This window comes from Oncorhynchus mykiss, chromosome 27 (assembly GCF_057628025.1).
Source record: "Oncorhynchus mykiss isolate SJ-2025 chromosome 27, ASM5762802v1, whole genome shotgun sequence".
NCBI classification, from domain to species: Eukaryota; Metazoa; Chordata; class Actinopteri; order Salmoniformes; family Salmonidae; genus Oncorhynchus; species Oncorhynchus mykiss.
This window is the reverse complement of record NC_143048.1, coordinates 11,109,650-11,132,939: the sequence shown is the minus strand read 5'-3', so window position 1 is coordinate 11,132,939 and position 23,290 is coordinate 11,109,650. Positions and strand designations below refer to the sequence as shown.

Genomic DNA, 23,290 nt, shown 5'->3' with positions numbered 1-23,290 from the left:
CGATGTACGAGTTTATGTTATCCTCTCCTACTCACTGCTCTGTTTATTTAGCTTTGTGATGCAATTCTCTTTTTCATTACAACGTTACTGAGAGTAAATAGTATATTCTTTTCTACTAGGCATCACTTTTATGTAGTGCTATTGATTGCTTAAAATGACTTGCCCTAGTTAAGGTACATGAGTAGGACACAGCCCTATCCAGAGACAAAAAGATAAATATAACACTATCGTATTAGGCTTAGTGCCTTTGAATTAATTTTTAGAAACACGAGTTTGGTCAGAGTCTGTGGCTTCAGGCTCATGCCTGGAGAGCAGGCCAGCAGCGGCGAATACCTTCTCCGCGCTTGCAGAGCAACTGGGGATGCTAAATACCCTTCAGACCAGTCATGCCAGGCTGGGCATGGCTACTGACTGTGCATAAGTTACCATAAAACAACAAATTCTAATTTAGAAGACTAAATCACATTGTTATCTTTTCAAATCAACCATTCCAGTGTTTTACTTGCTATATTGTATTTACTTCGCCACCATGGCCTTTTTTTTGCCTTTACCTCCCTTATCTCACCTCACTTGCTCACATTGTATATAGACTTATTTTTCTACTGTATTATTGGCTGTATGTTTGTTTTACTTTATGTGTTGTATGTGTCGAACTGCTTTGCTTTATCTTGGCCAGGTCGCAATTGTAAATGAGAACTTGTTCTCAACTTGCCTACCTGGTTAAATTAAGGTGAAATAAAATAAAAAGTATTCTTATACTTATTCATCCATCTTATACAACATTCAAAAGTAAACCTGACAGCAGGGAAATGTACACTTAAAGAGATATAGCTATGTGTGTTTCCTGTCCTTCATGAGATCACCAAATGAAACACACTCGACATGACTGTCCCTTAAGTGTCCACAGACCATTCTCAAAAATATAAATATTGTTTAATTCTCCCATTGTGGGGATTAGGAGTTTTTAAAGAGAAGCTCTTTGTTCTCCATAGGCTTTCTCCATCCATACTCCATGGCAGTGAAGAGAGAGAGTTTCTAGCAGGAATGTATGACCATTGTAAAACCTGATGTGGGAGAGAAAGTGAGAGAGGGGGGAGAGCCATGATATACACCCCAAACGGCCCACGTCGTGACAGTCCCCCTCATGTGGGTTCAATTTTGGGATTATCCTGCAAGTTGGAAACCAACATAAAAATAATGACCATGTGATGTCCAGTTGGTGATCGCTGTTGCAGTCCCCCTCTGGTGGTCGACCCGGGTAGGATTTATGCAAATGGGCAGGCAGCCACAAGGGGGAGCAGCAGATGTCCGGATTGGGATCGCCGTTCCGGACCAGTCGTCTGGTCGTCCAGCCTGGTGGATCTGGCAGATGTTAACTTAGGCAGATGTTAACAACGCGCACACACTCATGAAATACATACAGTTGATGTCGGAAGTTTACATACACCTTAGCCAAATCAATCAATCAATCAATCAATCAAATTTATTTTATATAGCCCTTCGTACATCAGCTGATATCTCAAAGTGCTGTACAGAAACCCAGCCTAAAACCCCAAACAGCAAGCAATGCAGGTGAAGAAGCATACATTTAAACACAGTTTTTCACAATTCCTGACATTTAATCCTAGTAAAAATTCCCTGTCTTAGGTCAGTTAGGATCACCACTTTATTTTAAGAATGTGAAATGTCAGAATAACTGTTCCTAGGCCGTCTTTGAAAATAAGAATTGGTTCTTAACTGACTTGCCTAGTTAAATAAAGGTAAAATAAATGTATTTGTAATTTTTAGGCCCATTCCTCCTGACAGAGCTGGTGTAACTGAGTCAGGTTTGTTAGGCCTACTTGCTTGCACACACTTTTTCAGTTCTGACCACACATTGTCTATAGGATTGAGGTCAGGGCTTTGTGTTGGCCACTCCAATACCTTGACTTTGTTGTCCTTACGTCATTTTTCCACAACTTTGGAAGTATGCTTGGGGTCATTGTCCATTTGGAAGACCCAATTGTGACCACTTCCTGACTGATGTCTTGAGATGTTGCTTAAATATATCCACATAATTGTCCTGCCTCGTGATGCCATCTATTTTGTGAAGTGCACCAGTCCCTCCTGTAGCAAAGCACCCCCACAACATGATGCTGCCACCCCGTGCTTCACGGTTGGGATGGTGTCTTCGGCTTGCAAGCCTCCTCCAAATATAACGAGGCTTGCAAGCCCCCCCCCCCCCCCCCTTTTCCTCCAAACATAACGATGGTCATTATGGCCAAACAGTTCTATTTTTGTTTAATCAGACCGGAGGACATTTCTCCAAAAAGTACGACTTTTGTCACCATGTGCGTTGCAAACCGTAGTCTGGAATTTTTATGGCTGTTTTGGAGCAGTGGCTTCTTTTTTTGTACCTGTTTCCTCCAGCATCTTCACAAGGTCCTTTGCTGTTGTTCTGGGATTGATTTGCACTTTTTGCACCAAAGTACGTTCATCTCTAGGAGAGAGCGCATCTCCTTCCTGAGCGGTATGACGGCTGCGTGGTCCCATGGTGTTTATACTTGCATACTATTGTTTGTACAGATGAACGTGGTACCTTCAGGCGTTTGGAAATTGCTCCCAAGGACGAACCGGACTTGTGGAGGTCTACAATTGTTTTCCTGAGGTCTTGGCTGATTTCTTTTGATTTCCCATGATGTCAAGCAAAGAGGCACTGAGTTTGAAGGTAGGCCTTAAAATACATCAACAGGTACACCACCAATTGACTCAAATTATGTCAATTAGCCTATCAGAAGCTTCTAAAGCCATGACATAATTTACTGGAATTTTCCAAGCTGTTATATAATTTGTGATACAGTGAATTTTAAGTGAAATATTCTGACTTTAAATAGCTGTTGGAAAAATGACCTGTGTCATGCACAAAGTAGATGTCCTAACCTACTTACCAAAACTATAGTTTGTTAACAAGACATTTGTGGAGTGGTTGAAAAACAAGTTTTAATGACTCCAACCTAAGTGTATGTAAACTTCCGACTTCAACTGTAATTACATTTCTTCCCAAATGAGCGGCATTGTGGCACTTAGTGATGGTTGTATGGGGAGCTTGTTTATGGCTCTATCACTTCCAAAGTGTCAAAGGAAATTAAACTAAAAGGAATGAAAGCATAAAAAAAGATATACAAAATATAGTTATCACACCTTCTAATTGGACTGTATTCTATTTACGTCTGTCACATTCGTTATAAGGATCGGACCAAGGCGCAGTGTGGTATGCGTACATTCAATTTTATTTAAAGAATGAACACTGAACAAACTAACAAAAGGAACCGTGAAGCTAAACAAGTGCTGACAGGCAACTACACAGACAAGATCCCACGAAACACAAAAGGGAAATGGCTGCCTAAATATGATCCCCAATCAGAGACAACGATAAACAGCTGTCTCTGATTGAGAACCATATCAGGCCAACATAGAAATACAACAACCCCTAGACCTACAACAACCCTAGACATACAAAACCCCTAGACAATACAAAAACTAGCATACCCACCCTAGACACACCCTGACCTAACCAAAATATAAAAAAAACAGAGATATGTAAGGTCGTCCAAGGTCTTGGCAAAATGACCCTATCATGGCATTGTCTAAATCTAGGGTGTTGATTAGGGCACTATCCTAAGTCGGTAACTACATGATAAGTCTACAGCTGTAATGCACCAGCTTCGGGCAGTCTACAGGGATGACCTATGGACCTCTGTGGAGAAACTGGTGAGTACTGTAGCTGTAGAGTCAAAAGGCCTAAGAGTAACCTTTCAACTTTACGAAGGCTGGTATTTTGTTCTGACCCTTAAGTGATCCGAGCATAAATCCTTATTTAATGTTCCGTTGTACATTGGCATTTGTGCTTACACAAGCGCACATACCAAGGGAAAGAAACCAAGTATCCGGATAGGCTGCAACCTATTCAGAATGAGTCTGATGTCATCAGATCATTTCCAGGTCAATGCCTGGAGGTCAGTAAGAATTGATGTCAAGACGTGTTAAGGGGACCTGTAGTAGTTTTACTACACGTCAATGTGTCTTACACCATTGTAGTGGTGATAGGTATGAAGGAGTCTATTTCATAGCTATGTCCTCCACAGAGGAGCTAACCTCACGACGGAAGTACTGTACTCTATAAGCTCTGAACCAGTCGTACGGGGTGTGATCATGGTTCATGACTTCTAATAACATTCCTCCTGAATGGAGGGTTCTATTTATTAGTGGCATGTGTGTTAACCATCAGAAGATTGTTCTGGAGATTCCCTTACACGTGTTGCAATCTGAGTGACTACTAACTCCTCTGTCGCTGTTATCAATAGCAATTAGACTTGTGAGGTCTCTAACCTTACTGATTGTGACTGGACTGACTGTGCTGGCATTGGTACTGGTACTCAAGGGGACCAGTTGTCCTACTGATTTATTCTGAAATATTATCCTACAGGAACACATGATTAGAGCATTGTACTAGTTGTATTGTAGTTGAACCTACACATGTTAAGGCATGACTATTTTTGCAATTGTTTTGCAGGTGGAACGTCCACTGGACTTCTTTTACCACCAGTGTGGTACACCTCGGTAATATCTTAGATGTGTTCTCCGGTTGAAGTTGTGTAATAGCTAGTTGAGATGAACTTCTCTTGCCCTTTGGACACATGCGCAAGCTGTGCTTGCAAGCTTTCTGAGTTGTAAGATAGGCAAGCCAACGTGGGCTGTAGGGCCCAAGTAGGTAATGAAGGTGGGATACATGTTCGACAGAAACATTTGTTTGAATGGTAACAGCTCCTCCATTCCTGTTTCAGTGAGTAGGCCAAAGTAAGCTGAACGAAGCCTATGATATTAAGCTTGGGGGTGTTCATTCTGAGCTTGTTTGACAGTGTTAGTCACTGAGCTATCGTGTTTGTGAGTTGCAGAACCACTGAATTCTAATTTCAAAGCTGTGGCAAGTTTAGCATAGTCGTTTAGCACTTGTTGCTGTTGTAGAGACGAATGAACCTCGTCACGTGTCTATTCGACATTTGCTTCAACAGGTAAACCCTTATAGAACCCGTAGTGTTCGGATAGCCATCCAATACGTCCTCTATGTCAACTAGGAACGTCTCAGTATTGTTTGGCTGTCCTGGAATGAGGTCAAAGGTGGGGAAAGTTTTGACGAGTTTGTCAAGGCGTTTCCACGTCAAGCAGGTGGAGAGGTTTGGCTTCATCCTTTGGGGAAATTGGGGCCGAAAGGCCAAGAGGAGAAGCCAAGCTTTGGCTTTGTTGGCAAAGAGGAGCATATTGCTCAGTGCCAAATGGCCAAGAGGAGAAAACTGAGGGACACATGAGGGAGGCAAAGTCTGAAAACTTCTATCGTCTTCACTCCTTTGAGTGCCGGGCTCCAGTTGCTTGGTTGGGTCGTCACGCTGTAGCATGTGAGCGTTCTGGAATTCCACCAGATTATACCTAAGGGTGGTATTCTGCTCCATTGCAGAGTCCACTTGAGCGCTTAGACTACTGATTTTGGACACGTGAGTGTCGTACTTGCTACTGTCGGTCTCATACTTATCTGTCATGGTTTGCAGATAGAGGTCGTGAGTATGAGAGATTCAGTGATGAGATTTCCTCCACTTGCTTAGAAATCAATATTTCCATCTGCCTCACCTGAGTTCTCTCATCATTCATTCGGTCAGCGACTTCAATGAGTTCTACTGACCTGTCATCCAACTTAGTCATTGTGTAAACTTTAATTAACCTGAAAGTGTTGCTTCATCTAGATTAATATGGAAAAGTTTAACATGTCTCATTTTACTTGGAAGAACCTGAAAAGGTATGTTCGACAATTGAATTTACATCCAATCAATTGAGATTGGCTGGATCATCATAAGTGTAAACAGGAGTTCAAATGTTAGGGTACATTCACTACTAGGGTCACTTATCCCTAAGGCCAAAGCCACATGGGATTCTCGCGAAGGCGGGACTTCCTTCAGTACTGGGTAGTACTAGAATTTTACTTATTAGTTAGTATTATGTCTCATACTGTGGTACGCTATTAACCAATTTAACACATGGTGATGTCACTATGGAAACCCGAAACTCCCGCCCATGCAAATCTGCTATTTAGAAAATCCTGTGTAGATTGTATTTTCAACCAGCAATGATCAGGAATCAAATCAAATCAAATCTTATTTGTCACATACACATGGTTAGCAGATGTTAATGCAAGTGTAGCGAAATGCTTGTGCTTCTAGTTCCGACAATGCAGTAATAACCAACGAGTAATCTAACCTAACAATTCCACAACTACTACCTTATGCACACAAGTGTAAAGGGATAAAGAATATGTACATAAAGATATATGAATGAGTGATGGTACAGAACGGAATAGGCAAGATGCAGTAGATGGTATGGAGTACAGTATATACATATGAGATGAGTAATGTAGGGTATGTAAACATTATATTAAGTGGCATTGTTTAAATTGGCTAGTGATACATTTTTTACATCAATTTCCATCAGTTTCTATGATTAAAGTGAGCTGGAGTTGAGTCAGTATGTTGGCAGCAGCCACTCAATGTTAGTGGTGGCTGTTTAACAGTCTGATGGCCTTGAGATATAAGCTGTTTTTCAGTCACTTGGTCCCTGCTTTGATGCACCTGTACTGACCTCGCCTTCTGGATGATAGCGGGGTGAACAGGCAGTGGCTCGGGTGGTTGTTGTCCTTGATGATCTTTATGGCCTTCCTGTGACATCGGGTGGTGTAGGTGTCCTGGAGGGCAGGTAGTTTGCCCCAGGTGATGCGTTGTGCAGACCTCACTACCCTCTGGAGAGCCTTACGATTGTGGGTGGAGCAGTTGCCGTAACAGGCGGTGATACAGCCCGACAGGATGCTCTCGATTGTGCCTCTGTAGAAGTTTGTGAGTGCTTTTGGTGACAAGCCGAATTTCTTCAGCCTCCTGAGGTTGAAATGGCGCTGCTGTGCCTTCTTCACCACGCTGTCTGTGTGGGTGGACCATTTCAGTTTGTCCGTGATGTGTACGCCGAGGAACTTAAACCTTACTACCCTCTCCACTACTGTCCCGTTGATGTGGATAGGGGGGTACTCCCTCTGCTGTTTCCTGAAGTCCACAATCATCTCCTTTGTTTTGTTGACGTTGAGTGTGGTTATTTTCCTGACACCACACTCCGAGGGCCCTCACCTCCTCCCTGTAGGCCATCTCGTCGTTGTTGGTAATCAAGCCTACCACTGTTGTGTCGTCTGCAAACTTGATGATTGAGTTGGAGGCGTGCATGGCCATGCAGTCGTGGGTGAACAGGGAGTACAGGAGAGGGCTCAGAACACACCCTTGTGGAGCCCCAGTGTTGAGGATCAGCGGGGTGGAGATGTTGTTTCCTACCCCCACTACCTGGGGATGGCCCGTCAGGAAGTCCAGTACCCAGTTGCACAGGGCGGGGTCGAGACCCAGGGATGACGAGTTTGGAGGGTACTATGGTGTTAAATGCTGAGCTGTAGTCGATGAACAGCATTCTCACATAGGTATTCCTCTTGTCCAGATGGGCTAGGGCAGTGTGCAGTGTGGTTGCGATTGCGTCGTCTATGGACCTATTTGGGCGGTAAGCAAATTGGAGTGGGTCTAGGGTGTTTGGTAGGGTGGAGGTGATATGGTCCTTGACTAGTCTCTCAAAGCACTTCATGATGACGGAAGTGAGTGCTACGGGGCGGTAGTCGTTTAGCTCAGTTACCTTAGCTTTCTTGGGAACAGGAACAATGGTGGCCCTCTTGAAGCATGTGGAAACAGCAGACTGGGATAAGGAATGATTGAATATGTCCGTAAACACACCAACCAGCATGCTCTGAGGACGCGGCTGGAAATAACAGTGATCACATTTTCTCACAATTTTACAGTGTTAGTTTCATCAGCTGTTGTACAATGTGATAGAAAACACAGGAAAAACAATGTTGACTGCAGTGTTTGCTGCCAAACATGTTCAAGACTATTTATCCGTCTGGTGGGTATTACATTCAGTGTAAATAAACCTAATGTTTGAGCAGACTAAGCATAGCTTTAACTCTTTGAGAACTATCAATTCCGTTGAAATTGATAGTAGGTATTTCCTTGTTTACAAGAGAGAATCTACTGTGGCAATTTACTCGACACATTTTTATTAATGTAAAGCTTGTGTTGTTGGTTGACTTACTTTTCATTTCCAATGTATTTAATACATTAATAAAAACTTAATACAGACTTAATACAGTATGATCATTTCTTATCAAAAGGGGAAAAGTAAGTATTCCTGAACTGTCTACATCTAACATTGGTAACTTAATCAAGCCAATCATAATTGAATTAATATAATCTATGTTTTCCTTCAAATATAGTCTAATCGAGGAATGTCAAATTACAGCATGGTAATGTCACCATGGAAAGACCAAAACCATATCCCACCAAAACAGACAGAGGTTTCAGGTGGTTTTATCAAACAACTCTAACACTGAAAGGACATTATCCTAATTTTCACTATTTCACAGTATTATTCCAACCTCATGGTGTGGAAATATATATTAAACCCCATTTTTGGCTGCAGTGGACCTTTTAAATGATTTGACTGGATACAGAAGAACATAGACATTTTGTTTTAGATAAGGCCATACAAGAACTTACTTTAAATAATTTGGCGCAAATTACGTCAATGTATAATTTCAACCGTTTTAATTAACAGGGTGTTATCCGCAGAGGTGAATGATCCAGTGTCTACAACTGCTCCACCATCTGCAACAGCTCGATAATCTGGGTTAGATCGCCCTTAATATTGTTATCTAAGACATGGTACCTGTGACAACACTTCCCCAGCAGCCCACGGAGGGGCTCTCCAGTCTCCTCAATGTGCTCCTCAATGGTTCTGCCTCTTAACTCATCACCATAGGTGAAAAGCACCATGGTGCTTCTCCATACCCCCTCACCCAAAACACTCAGGTATTTCTCCACAGCACACCTATCTTTCTCTGTGAAGGAGTCAACAGGTATGGCCAAGAGGAATGTACAAACTACCCCATAGGGGCACAGGGATGCACTGCCTCTCATCTCCAGTCTGACCTGCTTCGGGTTGGACAGACCGTAGAGACTCCAACCGGGAGTGTCCACCACCGCGACTGTCCTCCCTCCCACCTCTCCCTGTCCCACCACACAATGGACTGTTCTTTTGCCACTACCAAACTCTCTTCTGCCAAGAATGGTATTTCCTGCTGAACTCTTCCCAGAACATCTTCTTCCCAGCAGCACAAGGCCAAACGCAGCTGGCCTACATTTAGATGTGTCTGTCAGAAAAATAAACAAAAACATCTGAATACAGCCTGTGCAGTTATACAATGCTACTAAGTAGCCCAATGTTCTCTATTTGCAATGGTATTCTTTAACCTTTGCCACAAACATGCAATTTTACACCCCAGCTCATCATTGAGCCTTGTGAGAGCAGAGCACTTACCTATGGGTACCACTGCTGTGACCCGCTGGTTCTGCCTTGTCCTCATGTCCTGCATGACAAGCATTTCCATGTCCTCTCCCTGCTGTTTCCCTCCTCCCATCCTTAAGCTCTCTCTCACCTGGGTGTACAACCTCTCCTGTATTTCCCTTGGACGCCTATTTATCTCAACCATCCTATCAATCTTCTCCAACAGCAATTGGACCTGAACCTCTTTGTCCCTGGCTTGGCTGTCCAGAACATGGAACTTGTTCCCACACCTCTCCACAAGCCACAGGAGACTCTTGCCCTTCCCTCGGATGTGTTCCTCAGCGGAGGTTCCTCTTGGTATCTCAGCTCCGTGGGTGAGGAGCACTATAGCTCGCTGCCAGATAGGGGCCTGGATCTGCCTCAGGTGCTCCTCCATGGCCCTCCATTCTCCCTGACTGAAGTCACCTATGGCAGAGACCACCAGGAGGATGGCATGGGGCCCCAGGGAACAGAGGGACAGGGCTCGCCCCAGCTCCTGTGCCACTCTGCCAGGGGTGCTGCTCCCGACGTACCATCCAGGAGTGTCCACCACAGTCACCCGTCTTCCTGCAACAGTGCCCTTCCTCTTGGAGCTGTGAGTTGTCATTATCCCTGTGTCAAATTCCCTCTTGCCCAAGATGGTGTTCCCCACTGAGCTCTTTCCACTCAGTCTCTCTCCAAGTAAAAGCAGGATCCGCTTTGAAATACATGGGTCTTGACCTAATATGGAGTTAAAGAGTTAAACACACCTCAAACGTATTTTATATCTATTCATGCTTTCATTTCATTGAGTAACAACACATTATCTTATTAAGAAATAAGGCCCGAGGAGGTTGTGGTATATTGTCAGGTCCTGACCTTAGTTCCTTTTTTATGTCTCTGTTTTAGTTTGGTCAGGGCGTGAGTTGGGATGGGCATTCTAGGTTTTGTATTCTAGGTTTTGTATTTCTGGTTTTGGCCTGGTATGGTTCCCAATCAGAGGCAGCTGTCAATCGTTGTCTCTGATTGAGAACCATACTTAGGCAGCCTGTTTTCCCACTATGGGTTGTGGGTAGTTGTTTTCTGACTTAGTATTAGTTTGTTGTTCTTTTTGTTTACTTTGAATTGTGGTGTTCAGTTCAGTGCCGGGGCGGCAGCGTAGCCTAGTGGTTAGAGCGTTGGACTAGTAACCGGAAGGTTGCAAGTTCAAACCCCCAAGCTGACAATGGACAAATCTGTCGTTCTGCCCCTGAACAGACAGTTAACCCACTGTTCCTAGGCCGTCATTGAAAATAAGAATTTGTTCTTAACTGACTTGCCTGGTTAAATAAAAAGTAAAATAAAAATAAAATGATGAACACTTACCAAGCTGCATATTGGTCCAATCCTTCCTACTCCTCCTCAGAAGAGGAGAAAAAACATTACATGGCCAATATACCACAGCTAAAGGCTGTTCTTGGACACAGCCCTTAGCTGTGGTTTATTGGCCAAATATCACAAGCCCCCGAGGTGCCTTATTGCTATTAGAAACTGGTTACCAACGTAATTAGAGCAGTAAAAATAAACATTTTGTCATCCCCTTGGTCTGATATACCACGGCTGTCATCCAATCAGCATTCAGGGCTTGAACCACCCAGTTTATAATTATAGCTAATGCATGTGATACATAATGATACAACAGAATAACAGTCAAAAGACTTACCAAGAGTGGTTGAACTGTGAGCTGCCATTTGAAGGTGCCACTCTTTATGTTACGATTGAGAAGTGCAGTAGATTGCGACAGCCAAGTTCATGCTCCTGTGACTTACGTTCCGGCAATAACACATCTCTTCCCTAGCCTGCTACATTGTAAAGAAGGTACCTCCCATTTGCTTCAAAAGTACCCATTGATTAGTATAACAAACCCACCCTATGATAAGTGGTATCGTAGACTAGTCATGCCCAAGGCATTCATAACAGTTCCAAATGACACTTTACAGTTCTTCAGAAGTCGTTCTAGTTAATATGCAACCAACCAGGCACTGAGTGTACAAAACATTATTATCCATGACATAGGGGGGAGGGGGGGGTGGTGGTTTGTTACTAACACGATCATTTAGCAGACCCTTTTATCCAGAGCAACAGAACTGTTAACCTCGTCCCCGGGCTAATTGTGTATAGCAGCAGAAAGGGGAAGTTAAGCAGTATCTTTGTTTACGAGCAATGGGAGGAAGTGTTTGGTGAATGAGATTACAGCACGGTCAAAATTGAAAGTGATACACATTCAGTATGTTAACCAAGCGGGAATTGAACCCATAGACCTGGTGTTGTTGGCACTATGCTCTAACCCATAAAACCATTGCAACCACGGTCTTCGACCATTTAAAGCCACAACACGGGGTGCCTATATGATGTAGATGATGGTAATCAAATATTTATGTGAAGATCTGTTTGCTCAACTAGCTGCCCGAATAAAAAGCAAGTTGTTTTATAACGTGAATATTTTTGAAATACGTACACAAGCATCCAGGCTACGTAAGGGCTATGTGCCTTGGCAGCACAATGTTAGACTCATGTCTGTAATGAAAAAATATAAAACCCATAACTGACTGGACATAAACACAACACAAAATACGAAACTAAAAGCCACAGTTTTTTTTAAATTCATTTATATATATATATAATAAATTCATGTGTTTTGACTGCCACTGTTAAAAAGTACGACTCGTATCACATGTAAGTCACCTGTAAGCATAATTAAGAATCCTTTCTCATTCACCTGTTAAATGAACTGAAAACACTAACAGGTTTTTTCAGCACCACTGTAATATTACATTCTCTATATTGCATCAGAATATAAAAATATACAGATATGTTTTTTTTTTGTGTGAAAACATTCTTCCCGTGTTGTTCATTGGCATGACAATTGAGGATGAACAAATCCATACGGACAAGATTGGGATCAATAGTGTGACTTCCTACGGGATCGTCCTTTCCTTCACAGCACTTTAAAACATCAGTAGCAGCCACACTGAAGAAAATAACACAAGGTACAGGGCATCCTCTGAACACGTAGCACTCTCAAGAGGACAACCTGCCCCCCACCTTCAGAGAGGAAGATGCAGGACAAGGAGAGAAAGAGAGAGAGAGAGAGAGCAGCAGTGAGAGGACAGAGTAGTACTGTACACAGCTGAACAGAGAAACTGGGATGAGATATTGCAGTGTGTCGGCAGGAGGGGGCACTCAGGTTTGTGTGAGCGGTGTGGTAAGAAGACTTTCTGACGGCTCCATATTGTTCTACTCCAACCTGTCAGCAGGGAGCGCTGCCGCAGCAACACAGTTCAGTTAATCTTCCACCGTGATGATGGTGGTAATACCAATACAAAAATCAACAAGAAAATCCAAAACCAACATTGAAACAATGTCTTTTAATATTGAGGCGATCTCGAACAAGAAGAGAAGAAGGTGCGGTCGGGACGAGAGTTTGGTTTGTTGCAGTGCATTGAGAGGGACTTCGGAGACGATTGGTTTTTATTGCCCGGTGATGCTCCCCTGTCTTAACCTAACACACATACTCTCTGAGACACACACACACACGCACCACACAAGCACAGGCCGACTCCTCCGACCACCCTGCTCTCCAAGAGCAGAGCGAGAGCGATGTGGCAGAGAGAAAAGAGAGTGAGGAGGGCTGGGTTGAACGGCAACTGCAAAGATGACAGATTCCTGTAGTGTTTCCATAGTCTGAGGGTGGACGTCCAGCAGTAGTAGTAGCCTCTCTCTGTTGTGGATGTAGTTGGGGAGGGGGGAGTAGTAGCCTCTCTCTGTTGTGGTTGGAGTTGGGGAGGGGGGAGTAGTAGCCTCTCTCTGTTGTGGATGTAGTTGGGGAGGGGGGAGTAGTAGCCTCTCTCTGTTGTGGATGGAGTTGGGGAGGGGGGAGTAGTAGCCTCTCCCTGTTGTGGATGTAGTTGGGGAGGGGGGAGTAGTAGCCTCTCTCTGTTGTGGATGGAGTTGGGGAGGGGGGAGCAGTAGCCTCTTGTGGATGTGATTAGTCCTAAAGGGCCTGGCTTCGCCCTCCTCCTCCTCCCGCCCGCAGTGCCCTCCACCTCCTCCTCCTCCCGCCCGCAGTGCCCTCCACCTCCTCCTCCTCCCTCCCGCCGCCCGCAGTGCCCTCCACCTCCTCCTCCTCCTCCGGGAGGCCCTCACATCCGCGAGGAGGAGGCCAGCTCGTAGAACAGCACGTAGGCGTCACTGCTGCGCACTTGGCTGGAGGACATTGGCGATACTCTGTGAGGGGAGAGAGGAAGAGGGGATGCATGTGAATGAGCTGTAATGTTGTTGACAGTCCTACCAGTGCAACGAATTGACAATATCATTGGAGAAATGCAATTATGTTGAACTGGGAACAGCCATATTGAGGCTCCCTTCCACTATTATGTCACAAAACCATGAAAATGGATGGTGTATTCAGACGGTTGTTTTCTAACAAAAGGTACTCGTTTTACGGGCAGAGAGTTTTTAGAGTAACCTTGCGTGGGTACTATCATACTGTGCATTAAGCACAGAGAAGGATAAGGGGGGAAAGGGAGAGAAAAAACAGGAGAGAGAGAACTGCATAATGAATGAGAGCGGAGTAGCAGGGAAAGAAGACACAGGTAGCTGCTGGGAGAGAGAGAGAGAGAGAGAGAGAAGCAGATAGGCTCTCACGAGGCAATGAGTGGGAGAGAGGTGAGAGAGCGAGGAGAAGAGAGGGGGAGGCGGAGCGAGGGAGGAGGTAGGCTACTGCACACTTGACAGAATTTAGGGGAGGTACTGTTATTAAGAAAGCAAGTAGCTCTGGGTGAATGGTATGTAGCCAGCAAGCAGGACAGACCGACAGACGGACGGACACAGGCTCTTCATGTCCTCTTCCTGACAGTCTCTGCTCTAGCACTCAACATGAGGCCCAGCAGATCATTTGTTACACAGAGGTCCTACACTGTGGTGGTCCATTCTAAACAACATCCTATTTCCTACTGTATAAAGTGGTGCACTACTGTTGACCAGACTAGTGATAAAAGTAGTGCACTATAAAGGGAACAGGGTGCAATTTCAGATGTATGCAGTGGGGTGGAAGAGGGCTCTAATGTTCTAATCAGGAGAATTTCCAGTGTTCTAAGATTTCCAGTCGATTCAACGCAAATGAGCTCAGTTCTGAGCAGTATGGTTTGCTAGCAGAGCCTTGTGGGTAGTGTAGTGTCATAAAGGGAGAGGGAAAGACATACCTGGAGTCATTGAACGTGTACCATTCTCCCGAGGTGGGGTTGCGACAGTACGCTGTGTAGTGGCCGCCCATGGTAGTGCCTGAGTGATTGGACACTGCGTACAGGTTATAAACTGCATTTACTGTGGGGGGGGGAAGGGACAGGGGAAAGAGAGGAATCAGTAGAATGCCACTGTGGTACCTCGACGGACGACTCTACCCGACAGACGATGGTACTCACTGCTGTTTTCCGAGGCAAACTCCCTGAGGTCCAGTTTCTCCATGGGGAAGTTGACAAATGTGGACAGTTTGCTGGTTCTCCGCGCTTCAGAGAAGCGTTTCAGATCTGGACACGTAGGTGGGTAAAGGACAAAACAGTGTAGGGAGGAAGTGTCTGTAAATACACAGAGACGGGGGCTTCATATGGAACCTTGGGTGGGTTTCACATGAAGGTTGACATGCATACATTAACCCATAGGCAAGCCTCTATAGTAACAGAGAGCACTTCTAGGCTGGTCCCAGATCTGTGTGTTTTAGTTGAACCATAACCAACTCCTCAGACTACAATTGTCTCATGCATGACGTGTTGGCATATGCACATTATATACAGATCTGGGACCAGGCGTCAGCCAACTCCTCTCTCCTCTATAACATCTAATGGGATAGAGTACTATCAGACCAACGGAGCCCACAAATATGAGCGGCTTGAGAAAGGATACGAAGCACTAAGATCTTGGGGAATTTCTGTACAGTGAACTTCTTTGTGCATCGTCTTCTGGCTTTACACCTGTAGCACGTTGGTTTTTCATCTCCGTCGAGCACATCCTCTTTGGTGAAGAGACTCACGCAGTCCATCAGACTCACTTCTCCGTAGCCCTTCTTGACACATAGACACAGGGCACATTTAGGCGACATAAAAACGCTGGGACTGTATGTGGGTCTGGTGAAGGGTGAATGTGCAACACTGCGGGGAAGAAGCTGGTGTCCATTGTCGACACTGACCTTGGCGATGGGTAGCGAGAGATCCCAGAAGGGGTCAAAGACAGTGGAGCAGTAGCCACATGTGCTGCACGTCAACGAGCTCTTCAGCTGACCCACAAACAGGTCTGTGGAGGGCAGGCCAGAAAGGGACCATTACTACCCCCTCACACACACACACACACACACTCAGACACAGACAGACACACATGCATGCACGGCAGATTGATGTTGCTTGCCATGAATCTTGCCCTGGAGGCAAAACTGAGCAATTTCCGCTAGATGGGCCAGCTGCAAAGTCAAAATTGCCTAGTTATATCATAAAAATGTATGATAACAAAAAGTAGCTTTTTGGTCTTCATTTAAAGTTAGGCATCAAGGTTAGTGATGTGGTTAAGATTAAGGTTCAAAAAACAGATTCATTTGACTTTGTGGCAGTGCCAGCTAGTGACCACTCTGCAGAGCTGCCCCCAGGGAAAGATACATGACAATAAATGCCAACCTGCGCACACACGCACGACATCAACAGACTACACATGACCAGGAAACACAATTTATTAACAGCACAGAAGCGTTACTCAACCCCTGTGGGTGTTGATGCGTGCCCTTACCCACTACTTTGCTGTCCTCTCTCTCCAGGTACTTGCTCCACATTCTATCCCCTTTCTCTCGGTCACTGTGGGAGGGACGACCGGACAGGAGAGGGTGTGTCAGTATTCATGCTCACTGCTCCCACACCCTCCCCTCTTGTAAACCCACGAGGCGTCACGCCTCCACACCCACTGATGTGTACTAATAATATGGGACATGCTACAGCCCTGGCTTTGTCCTACTCTCCCAGTTAACATTCTCTTGACCGTAGTCCCACGGTCGTTCACGGAGAGAGAAAGAGCAGGAGACACTTACGGCAGGTGGTCAAAGTCCTCCGAGCTGCCCCGCGGCCGCACCGTGACCCGGTTTACCTCGTTGTGCAGCCCGTCCAGCAGGAAGCGCAGGAACTCCTGGGCGTCCTGTTGGCTGGAGGGAGGGACACAGACAGACATTGGAAAATCATCTACAATACCATTCCCTACAGATGTAGGATCTTAGGAAATGTCAAACTTGCAGCGCATTTGAAGTTTTAAAAACGCTTCTGAAGTTTGTCATTTCCACTTTGAAATTTCTGACTTGATTTTCCCTTACGAAAAATGTAACCTCTACAAAAATGTCTGTTAATTATAATCCACACAATAATTCACATTACCTGTTGTGGCAGAATTATTCTCCTGCTGTAGCAAACTGGCTCAAATTAAGATCCTACATCTGTATAAAGTGCACACATGTTACACTAAGGCCCATAGGGCTCTGCTGTTGTCAAAAGTAGTGCACTATATAGGGAATAGGGTGCCATAGGGCTCTGGTCAAAAGTAGTGCACTACATGGGTAATAGGGTGCCATTTCACAGGTAGCCTTGGTGAATAGCTAGTTGAGGAACAACACATACTTGTATCCCACAAATCGGGGGGCGTATCTCTGGATCTGAGTTTTGAACTCTGAGGGGCCTACCGCCTCGCTGCTCGAGGACGTCCACATGGTCTGGAGGAGCTTGGCAAATTCTAGAAGCACAACCAGGAAGATAGATCAGATTCCCTCGGAATAGGGGTAGACATTGTAAAATGGGGGACTGGCTGGTAAATACTATGTTCAGCATTCATTGACTGCAGGGGACTTAGGCTAGCTGTCTCACCCTCCATGAGCGCCCCAGTGTTGGTGCGGCTGTTTTTGTTAAGGTCGCGTCGGTGGGAGTTGTGGAGGCAGTAGTCCCGGAGGTTGTGCGTGTTGCTGAGACACTGCAGGATGGAGTTCATGAAGCACTGTAGAGACACACACACACACAGTCTTTAGAAGAGGGTTAACACACACACTACCATGCTGTTTGTGGTGCAGGAAGTTACAGCTTCAATATCGAGATTGTTGAGAAATATATATATTTTTTTTAATTCCTGCATACACAATAATTTGACAATTACGGTTTCAATGTTGAAGACAAATGAGGTGAAATCGTGTCTGCTGAAGTTATTTTTAGATGTTTGTTTGTTACATACATGCATGCAGGCAGGTAGCCTAGTGGTTAGAGCATTGGGACAGTAACCGCAAGGTTGCTAGATCGAATCCCTGAGCTGACAAGGTAAAAATCTGTCACTCTGCCCCTGAACAAGGAAGTTAACCCACTATTCCTAGGCCGTCATTGTAAATAAGAATTTGTTCTTAACTGACTTGCCTAGTTAAATGAACAATTAACATCACATGTTACACATGCTAGCATGGGGAAAACAAGGAACAGCGGGCTGAGTGAATGAAAGGTAGCAGGGATAGAGAGGGCGAGAGACAGTCCCCCAGCTGGTACAGAGTGCAGCAGAAACACTCTGATAAGGTTACGGTGCAAAGTAGACAGTTTATTTCAGGACCCATCCTTCTCCCTGTTGCCTGGCAAATGCCCCCCTCCCCTGTCCCCTCCCCTCCTGTTTGTAGAGCCATGAGATGGCATGGCAAATCATCTCAGCTAATGGAAATAGACTAGTTAAGGGAAAGTGTTTGTGATATCAAAACACAGCCCTTATGGCTGTGGATTACACTACTTTTTCGGTACACTGACAATATTCCACATTTATTACACAACACACATGAATAGAGGCTTAAATATAGTGTGTGTGTGTGTGTGTGTGTGTGTGTGTGTGTGTGTGTGTGTGTGTGTGTGTGTGTGCTCGGCCACTACTTACGGTATTTCCCAGGTTCCGTAGGCCCACCAGGCCCTGGGTGCTCTTGGAGTTCTGGGGAGGAGAAGAACATGACAAGGAAAACCATTTACGACAAAAGCACACAAAAGCACACGTTCCTGTTTCAATACAAGGGGAATCACGCCATACCTCAGATGTGCAGCGTTCCCGACACAACTGAAAAATCTTTAAAAAGGCTTTAAAAGTGGATAACGGTCTACGAATGTAGAATAAGGGCTTTGTAGAAAAGAACATGACTGACGTCACTGCAGTTTAATTATATAAAGTTCAGTCGTTTTATAATTGAGTAGTAATGGAAATAATTACCAAAGCACCAATATGACTGTGGACAAAACTTTACATGAAGTACATATCTCTTTAATATGGAATGCAATGTGTTGTGCCTTAAGGCCTCTGTAGAAATGCTACAATCAATTATTTATGCCTCGTACTTTGAACATAAGTGAACACAAGGTCCCATCACAATGATACAGGCCCCACATTTAGACCAGGAGGAAGGGAGACTGGGAGAGGTAGAGTACAATTCACGCAGAGTCAGACAGGCCAAAAACCTGACACAATTATGTTTTTATGGGTTGATGTAGAGCACAGCGCTGCTGGGGCACAGGAGAGGGAACCCAATCCAGCTTCCAGTGGACCTCAATATAACACTGAAGTGACCCTGACTGAAGCTCTCCAGCAACCCTCACCTGCATGTTCTGTTCCGGGCTGGCTCATATAGCCTCCCTCCCTAGTCTCTCCCCATGACCGCAGGAGTGACCAATCACCACAGGACACACAGTGAAAAACAGACACACACCCATGTGCTCCTGGTGTCTGGGAGTTCAACCAGACAGTGTGTTCCAGTTAAGAGAACACAAACTTGGGACGGGCTGTAGCGTTTCACTATTACATAAATAACCCAACGCCATCTGTCCCCCTTTCCCAACAGGATAGAAAAACCCATCCAACAGTTTAATTAACTCAGGATTATCTAAATCCTTCTTTCTCAATTCCAACGTAAAATAAAGTGATTTATTAGTCCGCGACCACATGAACAAAACATTTCCTGTTGTCAGTTATTGGTATACAGTCAGTTCCTTGTAATGGGTTGGTTCCTACTGTCCGAGACAATATATCTCATTTTCCCCCTCGTGTTCACTTGTTCACTTCCCTTCATTTGAAAGGAATTGACTGGTATGATTCCTTTTGTAGCCCCCACAAATCCAATGCTTTTACATTTGTGGCAAGTAGTGTGCGAGTGTAGGCTACACTTCAGGAGGAAGGGCAGATTATTAGGTCGCTGCAAGGCAAGGATCATACTGGATAATGCTCATAACAAACTCACACCGCTTTTCACCTCCAGAAGAGTTTTCCGGAATGAGCCCCATGACGTCACCATGTGCCGTACTTTGCTGAGTAATATCATCAGAGCCCAAAATAGCACCTTTCCTTCAGAACTGGCTGCCGCGTTCCCATTGGCTGGTTGCTGTCAGAGCGGTGTGACTGTCACTGCAGAAGTCATCCTGACAGCCTCTCTCCCAGGGAACGCTATTTTTACATGAACAAGATAGAGGACAATATGACAAACGCACTTGGTCACACTCACAACATCTGGCAAGGGCTTTAGTGTGACTTACTGATGAACTGACTGACCGACCAGTGTTCTTCTTTGGACTAGCAACAGATGAATCCGTGTCCCCCATTATGAAAATGTCTTATTCATTAACCTTTGATGATAAACTTAGTTATAGAACTCTTAGTCTTCACAGTGGTATGACAAGCCCCAGCACATGCAAGAAGCCCACTGCTGTTAATCATCATAGCAGTGCACCAATCACCTTGTGATCGGAAAAGGTTGCCGGTTCAAACCCCCCCGAGCTGCCTGCGGTGAAATTTGCAGAACAGGCAGCGTTACCGGCTTCAATATCCCTGTATACTGCCCCTGTGCTGCTCCCAGCCTGTGTTGTGTGACAGCAACAAATGAAGAATATCTGTGCAAAAGGACCAATATTGTACTCTCTGTCTGAATGCTAGCCGTGCAGGTCCCATGCTGTCTTGCCAACTCCTATTGTCATGCCAGAACACTTCTAGGACCAGGCTATGTGGAGCGTTAAAACATGCCCAGGCACATCCATTACTCCAAATCCATGATGGAGGCCATTCAGTAGTAGGCCATGTTTGGTTCAAACTGTAGCTACAGTAGTCCAATCTCTCGTCTACAGTCATTCCATCTACAGATACAAACGTGGGCCTGGTTTTCACGTAACACAGAGACCGATTAATGAATTGCCTTGCACTCGGAATGTATTTACACATACCATGATTACTGCCACCACACTACCAATCCGAGACATTTGATTTAAATGTTATCTGTTGTTTTGCTGTTTTGGGTTCCGTGGCCCTTGGCCGTCACTGACATCGATACTGAGCTGAACTATCTCATGATGAAACAAGTTGAGCCCTGAATGGGTTGAATAGGCCTGGCCTGCCTGACACGGTTCCACCTTGCTCCATGGAATGCGCTATAATCATTAGCTGGCAGCGGGGTTGTGTTGTGTTGATGGCTGCTGGAGATGGAGAACAGCATGTTCTAATCTCCCTGTGCCTGGCCCCTGTTGGGGGACAACAACAACAGCAACCCACCAACTGTCTTCACATGGAGTGACTGACCAGTCATGGACCAGCCATGGATGAGTCATGGATGGACCAGTCATGGGCCAGCTTAATCAATTGATATTTACATCCACTTGTCTCTCAAGACTATTCAAGACCAAGATAATGCACTGAAACAATAGCAACACGTTCCCAAAACAGGTTATAGAAAAGCCTCGCAAGATCTAATATGAGCCATAGATAAAACATGAGGGACAAGCGAGAAGAAGAAAAAAAACACTCTTCATTGTGATAGCCAGATACTAGCGTCTGCCACAGGCTTTCGCCTCATGAGAGCGAAGCCTGGGAGCCAAAGATAGAGTAGCCAGGCGCTTTCAGTCATGCCGCTCCGCTCCTTCTATTGAGTTTGTTTTCCTGAAACGTTCAATACACTCTCTCTAGGAGGAACCCCGATTATTGAAGATGATCAATGAAGTGTCAACGTTGAAGGTTGTAATAAAATAGTCAATCATTAGACTACAGTGGGTGACTGTTGACCAACGAGTAATCCAGTCACTGCTAGAGCCATAAACACCATTAGCTCATGTCAGATGATTTCAACATCAGTCTGAAAATAGACCCCTTGACCAACAATTGTACCTTGATTTGTTTCTCTCTATGGACATGGAATTATGGATAAAAATAGCGAGAGGGTGGGATATATTGTCCCATACGATATCACAGATGTTGCATAATAAAAAAAGAATACAAAACCCCATTCTAAATATATTCTGATACAGGCCTAGGCTATGTAATATAATGTATCAAAGGCCTGCTATGGAGTGAGATTAATTTGAGATTGTATAACTAGTCTAATGACCTGCCAGAATACTGATCCTCCACAGAGGTTTAGCGGGGGTTTAGGCTACTGCTAGAGTGACTGCAACGCTATATCGCCGTCAATGCCGTGTAGAAGAACCCCTAGTGATTTTCATCCAGGAAACGCAACATCAATCCTAGATCCTTATTGATTAACAACACATATATATTACTGTAACTAATTCGCAGACAAACATTCGATAGTTTATCTTGGTGCCAATATATCCTCTCTTGTTTTTTTTAAATGTTTTACCTTGGCTTGATTAATGAGAAGTCCTACAAAGGTTGACACCAGCACGGAGCCAGACATGCTCGAGCTTTTCCGCCGCATCTCTTGCTTCAAGAACGGGAAAACCGAGGCCGGGGGTTCTTCGGGTACGGTCACCGTGTATGACTGTCTCATGCTGGGCATGATGACTGTCTGATATAGTCGGCTACCGGTGTGTTCTGATGCTCTGCCGGTATCAGGCAGATAGAGCCGGTGCGCTCTTGATTCACCGGGAGTTGCGCTCGTTCTCCTGATATTCTATGTCGCAGGATCTTTGTATGAAAGTGTAGCCTACGTTACGAATATATCAGTATTTTTGCTCGAGCTTGTTCGTTTCCTTTTTGCGGTTGTCAAGAAAAACCGAGCCATTCATCTCATCTACACTTGATTTACAAGCGATATATACCAGACTGACACTCCTGATATCATGAAAAAACACATAAACAATACATGAATGAAATAGTTTCGCAATGAAAACAGACTGAGCAAGGTCTTTTTTTCTCCCCTATATATTTCAGAAATCGAAGACCTTGAGTATACGCAAATCAAAACAATTTCACTCGTGCAGTATATCAATCACCGGGCTGTTTGAGAAGTAAATGACCACTGCCTCTCCATCGTTTTTACAACCCCGAAGACACGCCTCTTTTCGGTTTAGTACAACAGACGTCAGCCGCTGCCACAAACCTCTCCGACGTCAAACACCATGTGGTCCATTCACATTTCTACGAATTACGTTTATGCTTATTACTCGAATGGTGCTTCCGATGACACCCGTGGAACATTCATTCCCGTTGTCCATACATCAAGCAGAGAGATACAACACATTCACGGTCGAATAAGGCTTTTCTGAAGGGCTACTCAGCGTGAGACCCATTCATTCAACGCAGGACTACATTTCAGAGGAGTACAGTATATCGTGTTGGGGAGAGTAGGCTACTACTACTGTACTACAAGCTCATAATCTGTTAGGCTATTGACCATGGCTGTAATAATACATCTCTTCATACAGTTGAAGTCGGAAGTGTACATACACCTTAGCCAAATACATTTAAACTGTTTTTGCACAATTCCTGACATTTAATCCTAGTAAAAATTCCCCGTTTTAGGTAAATTAGGATCACCACT

General features: G+C 44.7%; 2 protein-coding genes across 7 annotated transcripts in view; both read right to left on the bottom strand.

Moving 5' to 3' along the window:
• Positions 1-3,251: 3,251 nt before the first annotated feature.
• On the bottom strand, positions 3,252-11,623 carry LOC110507512 (GTPase IMAP family member 8). Its single transcript, XM_021587549.3, has 3 exons — positions 11,168-11,623; positions 9,481-10,206; positions 3,252-9,313 (listed from the first exon to the last, which is right to left on the bottom strand). The coding sequence occupies exons 1-3, from the start codon at positions 11,193-11,195 to the stop codon at positions 8,751-8,753; spliced, it is 1,317 nt and encodes a 438-aa protein (XP_021443224.3). The 5' UTR covers positions 11,196-11,623; the 3' UTR covers positions 3,252-8,750.
• Positions 11,624-12,857: 1,234 nt separating this feature from the next.
• The window catches only part of usp2a (ubiquitin specific peptidase 2a), a 40,828-nt gene continuing 30,395 nt past the window's right edge, over positions 12,858-23,290 (bottom strand). For 2 of the 6 annotated variants that reach the window (XM_021587541.3, XM_021587540.3), the window contains exons 4-13: positions 18,424-18,474; positions 17,391-17,517; positions 17,148-17,259; positions 16,571-16,681; positions 16,276-16,340; positions 15,689-15,792; positions 15,406-15,565; positions 14,928-15,032; positions 14,709-14,829; positions 12,858-13,731 (exon numbers count right to left, since the gene is read on the bottom strand). In XM_021587541.3, the coding sequence (XP_021443216.1) occupies positions 13,647-13,731; positions 14,709-14,829; positions 14,928-15,032; positions 15,406-15,565; positions 15,689-15,792; positions 16,276-16,340; positions 16,571-16,681; positions 17,148-17,259; positions 17,391-17,517; positions 18,424-18,474 (1,041 nt within the window). In that variant the 3' untranslated portion in view covers positions 12,858-13,646. Of the gene's footprint in view, positions 13,732-14,708; positions 14,830-14,927; positions 15,033-15,405; positions 15,566-15,688; positions 15,793-16,275; positions 16,341-16,570; positions 16,682-17,147; positions 17,260-17,390; positions 17,518-18,423; positions 18,475-22,147; positions 22,796-23,290 lie in introns of those variants that run through there. The other 4 variants (XM_090224444.1, XM_021587542.3, XM_021587545.3 and 1 more) reach the window with 3 other exon arrangements.